Below are 9,906 nucleotides of genomic sequence, written 5' to 3'. Positions count from 1 at the left end.
TAACTACTATTATTAATACAACTATTAAATAACATCCCTCCTTAATCAATAACCCAAACAACATACCCGTGCAAGTTGCACGGGCATAAAACTAGTTCATTCAAAAAACTCCAACCAAACACCCCCTAAGTTTAACCCTTAAGTATAACCGTAACTTTTTTACGTATATGCTAAATCTCGCACACCTGTTTGCTAAATCCTACACATTTTACCCTAATTTTCCATATTTGCCCTTTGAAAAAAAAAATGAATAACAAAGACTACTAAAGAATAAAAAGGACTTCTCTCTCTTAACCTAATCAATCCCTTCATTGTTCGACTTCTATGGATCGTAATTCGCACATATCAAATGTAATTTCGTCGTTTTATCAATAATTACCCACATAATCAAAATCACTCAAAAATGTGATTTTAACAACACAATTCATCCCTACTGATCGAACTCAGATTGTTCGTACTCAATTGAAACCGGGTTGCACGAGGTCGTTGATACAATTCATCCGTTGATAACAATTCATCCCCACTGATCGAACTCAGATTGTTCATACCATGTTACTGCTGTTTTTGTTTTATAACAATTCATCCGTTGATACATTGGATAAAAGAGTGTTGCACGAGGTCGTCGCGTGGATGGTCGGCTCCGGGATCGTCGGCTGCGCTGTCGATTCGGGTTGGTCGGCTGCGGGGAGAGTGAGGAGAGTGATGTCGGCGCGACGACAGGGGTGTGAAGGGATGGTGCCGGTGAATAATATTTCGTGGCAAACATGGGGTGTCGGCGGTGCAGGGACGGCCGGTGAGGGAGGAGAGTGCCGGTTGGTGAATATGATTTGGGGCTTTTTAATTTCTGTTGTTTCTCTCTCTTGTTTGTTCTCTGATGAGGGAGAGAAATGTGAGGGGTAATCTTGGAATAAGGTGGAATTAAGTGCGGGATTGAGTAAAATAATGTGCGGGATTTAGCGCGTCCCCTTTTTTATCAAGAGTAGCACATGAATTTTCCGTAGAAATGATGGGAGCACGTGGCAGGGTAACAAACCGTCAAAGGTGTCAAAACGCGCTCTCTCCCGGTTGCTCACACTTGACACTCACTTCACCACCACCTACTGAAACTGTTTGAGAGAGGTTTGGCAGCATTTCTCTCGCTCTCTCAAATTAGTCCCGATTTCCACGGCGATTAAACCCTAGTTCTTCCCCAATTTCACTACCATGTCTTCTCATCAAGATGACGTTAACCCTTTTGCTGTAATTTTCTCTCCTTTTCTCTTACGTTTATTATGTATTTCTACTTTATTAGTTTCTATTATTAGATTATTAGATCTGCTCTCTTTTATTAGATAATTATTAAATCTGGATCTTTATTTGATTCCTCCTATACTATATAATAATAATAATAATAATAATAATAATAATAATAATAATAATAATAATAATAATAATAATAATAATAATGTACTCTATGTTTTTATTTAATTTTAATTTTCCCAATGTGGGTTTGCTCTTATGCTTGATCTGGATCTGAGAAATTACATTCCCTGGTTACTACATTACGTACAAAATCTGGCTTGGAAATATGCGTAAATAAATACTCCGTAATCGACAATGTTAGTATCAAGGTAGCAATTCTGCTCATTTGTTTCCCAAAACATAGATTTTGTACAGCATACTAGGTTTGTCGATTAATGGATGCGAGTGCGAGATGACAATATTTTTCGTATTGATGCGCAAATGATAGGATTGAAAGTTACTTTTGTTAGATAATTAGTTTGGTTTCGACTATGGAAACAAGACATTAGAATTAGAGGGTTATGTAAATGGACTTCAGCTACGGAGAGTGTACTGTCCCTGTCCATATCCCGCAGACAATTGGGCCTGTTTCTCAGCGTTTTGAGTTTTACTCTTTGCTATTACGTTGGAGGTGTTCTTTGCTTAATATATGACTAGTGATATGGCTGTTAGTAGTGATGACGCTTCGCAGTAAAGATACTAATATTTGGAGATGCCTGATGTCTTGCGCATTTTTTTGGATTATGTATAACAAATGCTTCAGGATCTCTTGTTTGTGATCATGAGGACAGTGCCTTGTACTATTACTGTTGTACCCATAGGTTTGTTGGATATATCGCAATCAGAGAGAGTTAATTTTGTTTCAAGAGATTGTCCCCGAACATAATAAAGAAAAAAGAATTGTATAGAAGACAACATTTACAGGAAATAATACGGTGTAACAAATATCATAGGAAGGGGTGTAAAAAGGGCTATTGCCTCGCTGGTAGGAAAGCGCAATTGTATAATTGTGCTCCATGTGTAAATTGTAAATTTCGTCATCCAAGTGTTCTAGATTTTGCTTGGGCATGCTAATTTTGCTGCTAAAAGCATTTGAAGACAATAATGGCTGTGGCAGAGTTGGTCTATTATGCTGTTCTGGTCAATGAATTTGCTGTTTGAATTTGAGGTGGTTCTTTTAGCGATTGTATACTTATTCATGCAACTTCTACTATTTCTTTTTGCAGAATGGTTCATCGGCTACTGGCTCCAAGTTCCGTCTCCCAACTTTCGGTTTTGGGCAGAAACATGATGCCACTGATGATGTACCTTTGGATACAATGAATGTAATGGATCTGTCAGTCTTAACCTACTGGATTAGGTTTTCTCCAAGTAATTTTGAAAGTCATTTTGTTTGATTGATGTAGGGTTCAAAGAATAGAGAAAAAGAAATTGCTGACTGGGAAGCTGATCTCAAAAGAAGAGAATCGGTTAGTTTTACCATTCATTTATACATAGATAATCACCCAAGTATGTCTATTGTAGTTTTGTTAATGTTGTAATGATGATCAATGTATCTTGGTTTTCATCTGACTAAAAATGTATGCAATTTCCCTACTGCAGGACATCAAGAGGAGAGAAGAAGCTGTTTCTAGAGGCTAGTGAATCAATTGATATCCTAATGCTTACATTCTTCTTAATTTAGAGAATTTCCTGGATTGATGCTGTAATGCTGTAATAGTTTCTTCAAATCTTGGTTTCTATCCGTTGGCTGACGGGTTAATTTTTTTATTCAGCTAACATACCCGCCACAGAAGAGAAAAATTGGCCACCTCTCGTACCGATCATACACCATGATATAGCCAATGAAATTCCTGTTCATGCCCAGAAGTTACAGTATTTGGCATTTGCAAGTTGGTTAGGTATGTAGTTCTTTTGAGTTTTAAGTTTGTAGTTTTTGTAACTCCCCTTTTTCTTTTGGAAGTTTTGGCGTGTTGGCTCTGGCCTCTATTCTTTTTTGAGGCTTAGTCAAGCTTGTTTTTGGTGAACAAAGTACTTTCTATTATGAGATTTTTCCTTTCATCCTAAGCTTTTAGGGAATCTTGTCACAAATTTGAGATGCTTTTTTATATAAAAATTGAAATGGAAGGCCAGGGAGTTCTAAATATTACTTCATGCACAGTCATGACTTGTGGACTATAGCCATAGCTCAGAATCTGCTATTTAATATTGGGTGACAGACAATAGTAGTACAACTGTGGAAGTGCTAGGAAGTAGCACTTGTATGGAAACCATTCTTATGTCATATGCAGTAGTTCTGACAGACATTGCTGTGAGACCCGCTCGAAATCTTTGGTGCTCAGTTGGTCATACTGTCATGATATAGCTGAGATAAACTGAGTTCTATTCAGCTTCTGATATAAAACAAAAGCTTTGTGTAATAAATGGTTAACTAGAAGTGGGCTATCTCTAATACTGTATGTTGTTCATAACATAAATTCCTTTTGCTCAATTATCTATATGTGAACGCAAAAAACTACAGCTGTGTGCTCGAGAATCTGTATTGTCTGTCTGGTTGCAAAAGGCAATTCTGGAAGCTGTGCATCATTGTTCATTCCTCAGTCACTTCGTCTATGTTACCGTTTCATTTTCAAAGTACCTTCGTGATTGAGACTTTAAAACGTGGTTTCGACATTCTCAGTTGTAGTATTTGCGTATGTATGCGCTTGCCAGTTATCAGTAGCAGCGCGTTTCTTGATCTTTTTTCCTACTCTATTTCTGCATTATTTTTAATTCTACAGATGACTTTTTATTGTATAGTTGACACCTATTATCTCACTTGACGTACTGAATTTGGTTATGTTTGTGCAGGAATAATCCTTTGTCTTGTGTTCAATATAGTTGCAATCACTGTCTGTTGGATTCGTGGAGGAGGTGATTTCTAAAGCTTGTCCTTTTTCTCTATATGATTATTTTTAGCTGTTGTTAGTTTCATTATTCTGACTGTCTTTGGTATTTCAGGCGTCAAAATATTTTTTCTTGCGACAATATATGCTCTACTTGGTGTTCCGTTGTCGTATGTGCTGTGGTACAGACCACTTTATCGGGCAATGAGGTAATTGGTTGTACTTACATCCTCTTTATTCTCATTCCTAATGAAGATTGTGCAAGTATTGCTTGTGATTCACTGATGCTTCTGACCCCTCTTCTTGTATCTTAAACTACGAAAATGGTGGTGGTCCACACCCATAAGGAGAAGAGAGAGCCCACTTCATAAAATCAATAAGGAGCAATCCTAAAACCAATTGATGATACGAGAAGCTCAATAGTTGCATGGTTCAGGGTTTGGTCGCTGACCTACAATATGTCAATATTTATTATAAATAAAATTTTATATTGAGTTTTGAAAGTGAAATAGAGACTAGAGAATTTTGAGAACATAAGGCTTAATATCTTTTTAAACATGCAAAATGATTCATACAGAAACCCTTTTCTTAAGTTTTGCCATGCAAGCCTTTTTTTGTTTCCTGAAGAAAAAGTGTCATACTCATGTCCATGAGTACCTTCATGTCCAACAAAGGTCCGGCTTCGAAAGTGAAGCGTTGTTTGAAGTAAGGCAATAACATAGTTGGTGGGTTAATTATAAATAAATGGTTAAGGAACTAAGTCATGAGAATGGTGACAACATTTTTAAATATTAGGTTGTCAGTCTTGTCACGAGAATAACTTAATAATTTTGCATTCTAAAACATACCAAATATAGGAAAAAAAAATACCAAATACCAAATATTGGAACAAAGTGAATTTTCCATTGATGGTAGTATGGCATGACATTGTTGAATAGAGGGAGTATCGTTTTAATGGCTTATCCTGCGAAGGACGAGAGGTTGTATGCAATGTTGTCAGGATCGGGATTCTACTTTGGATCGATGAAGTAGGTAGAATCGGATCGTAGGATCGTAAGATTCTACAAACTAACTAAATATAGTTTTTTAATTTGTAAATATATAAAATTGAAGATTAAAATACATATTTTTTCATATTTATCCATAAATTTTTGATGATTAATAATTTTTATGTCATTGTTATGGGCATATTTCTATAACGTATACAAGATTCATATTTTACAATGTCATTAAATGAAATATATATTTATTCTTTTTATCATAAAATCAGATCGTAGGATCGTAAAATCGTAGGATCGTATTATGATACTACCTCTAGAAATTTTCAAAACAATAGGATCGTAAGATTCTACAACCCTAATAGAATCGTAAGATCTAGGATCGGTCAAGCGTTTTTAGATCGTAAAGTCGTAGAATCGTAGGATCGAATCGGGATTCTGACAACAATGGTTGTATGGCACTATGCTAACTGTCACTTTGTATATTCAGGGAGGACAGTGCCTTTAAGTTTGGCTGGTTTTTCATGACTTACCTGGTGAGTTCTCACATAATAAGAATGTCCGTGTGTTTTTCTATATCCAGTGGCTATCCTGAAATGTATTTTTTTTTCTGATGCAGTTGCATATTCTTTTTTGTATCTTTGCTGCAATTGCCCCTCCGATTGTGTTTCATGGGGAGTCACTGACGTAAGTTTCTCACGTATATGTTATAGTAACTAGTTGATTACAATCATAGCTTGAGAGCTGGTTTATGATACTATCAGATCCGTGACGACCTTCTCTTTGTCCCCCTCCCCCAAAATTAAGAGAGGGGTAATCTTTTATTTGCTATGGCATGTTTGTGCACTCCACTATGTATTGCATCGAGGAACATGAAGCCAAAAAGTAACAACTATTGCAGAGGTGTATGATGTTATTATGGCTATTTAAGAAATGATATTCCTAAAATGATGCATCAACATTTTAGCATCAGCTGTAAAATGGTCATCCTCATGAAACACTACTTTTCAATAATTCAAGTTTCACAAACACCTTTAAGGATAAATTACGATTCTTGGTGTTAGTCTACTCAAGGAGTCACTAAAGTCATCCCAGCCAAACCGACAGTAACTTTCGTTTTCTCCCTCAACTTCACCTTAAATTTACACTTTTCTGTGTCGGTGGGGTTGGTTGTGGAGGTTGAGATGATTGCTGTGGATTTTAGCTCTGTTGATTTCACAGAATATTTTTGAATTAGCTGTTTTTACCTATGCTGCGCTTAGCTGCTTCTTTTCAGTTTGGTAGTCACTGATTATCTGTACAACAATTTTCAGGGGCATCCTTGCAGCCATCACTGTGTTCCCTCATCATGCCTTGGTTGGGGTTAGTTTGTTTTACTATTCTCGTCTTATTCTTGTCTTTTTATATAGGACGTCAAGCATTGTTGTGCTACTATATCTCGTTAGTGAGAAGACTCGAAAAGACGAGTTATAGAATTATTTGTGTTGGTAACTTTCTGGTCAGAAAGTTGACGTTAGGCGGTAAATCATATAACATCACCTTTTCGGTTTTGGGTCTTTTGCGTCCGTCATTTAACCGTTCCTATGATTTTTATTGGAAATCAAATTGTGTGTTAGCTTTATGGGACTTTTTAGCGTCACTAAAGTAGCATAATTCTCCGACAAACATCAAACCATGTTCAACATTTATAATATTGGAACAGTTTATTCGGCCCTTTGGCTGCTTACCTATTCCAATTTTCACTACCAAAACAGACCACTGATACTGATTAATTGAATAGCATTCCATATATCAGCTTTTGTCTGACAACATGTGGCATTTTTCATATCAAGGCTTGTTTCCTTTTTTACTGCCTACACATCATCTTGATTTCTTAGGAAACACATACCAAGGCTTGTTATGATTATGGCTGTGCATAAATTTGCTTTTGTAGTCATCTCCTTTTGACTTTTGGTGTATAAAGAAACCTAGGAACCTTATTCTGGGTATACTTTAAGCTGTCTTATCTTGCCTTTTGCAGATTTTCTACTTAATTGGGTTTGCCTTATTTTGCTTGGAGACACTTTTGAGCTTGTGGGTTCTTCAGGTGAGAATGCTTGTACATTCATTTGTTTATTTATTGAGAATTAAGCTCCAAGTTTAGAAACATATGCACATTCCCACACGACAGATGTACTACGAGGGGACGGTTTTTATGCTTTACTATATTTCTATGACAATACCTCACTTTCTCTGAAGTGCATTCTCACACGGCCTCGTTTGGTTGCCCCTTGTAAATCATGGGAGTTGCAAAATCCCATGAATTACAAAATTGGGACTTGTTTGGTTGCCTATTTTTTGTCATAATGTAGGCATTTTATTTTCCAAGGAGTTTCCAACTCTTCCACAGTGGAGGAGTTGGATTACCTAGGTCCCCCTAGGTAATTGCAAACTCCGGTGTAATTGAATTCCTACATCGGCAACCAAACGAATTTTGCTAATTCACATGAATTTCATGTGGGAACTTAATTCCCATGAATTCGATATTCCGGTGGAGTTGTATTCCAATGGCCAACCAAACGAGGCCTAAATTCAACCTTCCATACAAAAAAAACACTCATTTCAACTTATTTTCTACTCCGTATGTTTTTTTCTTGGTCTTTGCCATACTAATATAGTAAATGTGCTGATAGTATCTACAGAGTATATTTTATCTGTTTTATCTCTTTTCTTTACTGTTTAAAAGTTGTGGAATGACTTGAATTTGATATTTTAAGCACGCCTATAAATTTGTTTGTATACTTCTTTCATAAATAAAGGTGCAAAAACTAAAAATCACAAACGTCATCTCACTGTATATCTTCTGCATCAAGAAGACAAGAACCCTTCGCCATAAACTAAGCAGTTACTTCCTCCATTCAACTCCACTCTACCTATTTCCATTTTCTACACTATTCACAAATACCCATTCAATTTCGATTTTCTCTCAATATATAAGTGAAAATATATTCATGTGAGATCTTGTTTGATTCGTCTTTACGAGTACATTAAAAATATCTAACTTTTATAATTTTTGCAAATACGTAGTTAACGATATTTACCGCGTAAAACACGCGTTGACAAACGTGAAAAAGCAAAGTGGTAGAGTGGAGTTGAATGGAGGAAGTACATTTTTAGATAGAAATAACTAGGAAGATTGAAACACGAGATATGTTAATACAATCTGCTTCCTCCATTTTCATCGTTGTCATAAAGAGACTTCTAATCATACTTGGTTGGGTGTCCGTCTCACCTATAATCGTGTCTATTGAAATTGGGATTATTTACATGCAATCCTAACTCTTGATTATATTTTTTAATGCATTGAATCCATCTATGGATGTTTTTCTGTTTACCTGCAATGTGCTTTTATTAGTGTGTTACAAACTAGTCAAGTTTGATTGTCAATAATGTGTCTTTAACTAGCGCAGTTCTCACTACCAAACTAGCGCAATTTTCACTACCTTGTTAGCATCTAAGCTCTCGGCCACATCTCAGCTTTCCCTAAATACATTTGTTGCTATATTGCAGAAAGTATACATGTATTTCCGAGGGCACAAGTAAATAAATCTTAGCTACGAAGAGGTTCACTTGGTTTGTATCATAGCTTCCAGAGTTGCAGTACCCTTCAACATGAAGAAAGAAGAGTTTATATTATCGACTAGGCTTGGCTTGCTATTTTCCTTTAGGCATCATTGGTTTAGTTTGTGCATATTTTGTAAAAACGTTGAGGGTTCTTATTCAATGTTTTAAGCTTGATCGTCTTTTAAGGGTTGATGGTGAGATTGCTGTTAGATCTTGTGGGAACCGTGTCAATTGTCTGCCCCTATCATATGATTTAAAAGAGAAAAGTTCACGTTATTTGCGAACTCTGCGTGTATACTCCATTCTCTTGAGAATTTCCTGTGAAATCTAATATTAGTTACCGGTAAAAAATTGAAATGATGTGCTTATTGTGACGTTGTCTTAGCATAGTTAGCCCACTTAGCCCTGTTGAGGGGTGAGGTGCTGAACAATTTTTTGGATGCTCACATATCCACAGAGACTTTGTGGGATGCTAGTCCTTTGAAGTTGGATGGTGATGCAAGTTTTTCAAATGTATAAGGTGAGATTATTAGTCAGACCCTCTCAAGTCTTAAGACTTTGCTACATCAGCTTTCTACTAATTTTTATTAATTATTTATTGTTCAGACATCTCAGATTCACCTCAGACTTTATACCTTATCCGTCAGACTCATTTTAGACTCTACTTTTTCACTCCACTTTATTTTTTTAACAAAAAGAAATGACACATGTTGTTCACCCATTGGATAATTTTTCTTTAAGGTGAGGTTAAGATTTACCCAAAGTCTTAAGTTGAGTCTTGGCCAAGACTCAACTTAAGACTTTGTAAAGATTAGGGTAAATTATTGGTAGTCTTGAGTGAGTCTTGTCTCAAGACTACTAATAATCTTACCCTAATTAATTCAACCATACTTGTGGTTGTGGGATACTAGAGTGCTAGGCCTTTGAAGTTGATGGTGATGCAAGTTTTTTTTCCTTCATATGCGGATGTATAATTGAATCAACCGAAGAGTGTTGTAGTTTTTTTTCCCAAATACCTCTACTTTTGTCGAAAAAAAGTTTGTTGGGTCATATCTCAGTTACCAGATTAGAAAGTTGCTAATGTTTTCCTAAGCTGATAGTTATTACAACATTTTCAATTTTTAAAAAAATAGCGTTTT

The 9,906-nt window shown here is 36.1% G+C and overlaps 1 protein-coding gene across 1 annotated transcript; it reads left to right on the top strand.

The window, feature by feature from the left end:
* The first annotated feature begins 1,007 nt into the window (after positions 1-1,007).
* On the top strand, positions 1,008-9,303 carry LOC141587111 (secretory carrier-associated membrane protein 4). Its single transcript, XM_074408539.1, has 12 exons — positions 1,008-1,239; positions 2,508-2,606; positions 2,688-2,750; positions 2,884-2,917; positions 3,057-3,182; positions 4,132-4,194; positions 4,282-4,375; positions 5,655-5,700; positions 5,784-5,851; positions 6,478-6,526; positions 7,185-7,250; positions 8,714-9,303. Exons 1-12 carry the CDS (start codon positions 1,204-1,206, stop codon positions 8,744-8,746), a joined length of 777 nt encoding a protein of 258 aa, XP_074264640.1. The 5' UTR covers positions 1,008-1,203; the 3' UTR covers positions 8,747-9,303.
* The last annotated feature ends 603 nt before the right edge of the window (positions 9,304-9,906 follow it).

The sequence above is a fragment of the Silene latifolia genome, chromosome 6, assembly GCF_048544455.1.
Source record: "Silene latifolia isolate original U9 population chromosome 6, ASM4854445v1, whole genome shotgun sequence".
NCBI classification, from domain to species: Eukaryota; Viridiplantae; Streptophyta; class Magnoliopsida; order Caryophyllales; family Caryophyllaceae; genus Silene; species Silene latifolia.
The sequence above is the reverse complement of the archived record's forward strand: the minus strand, read 5'-3'. Positions and strand labels throughout refer to the sequence as shown.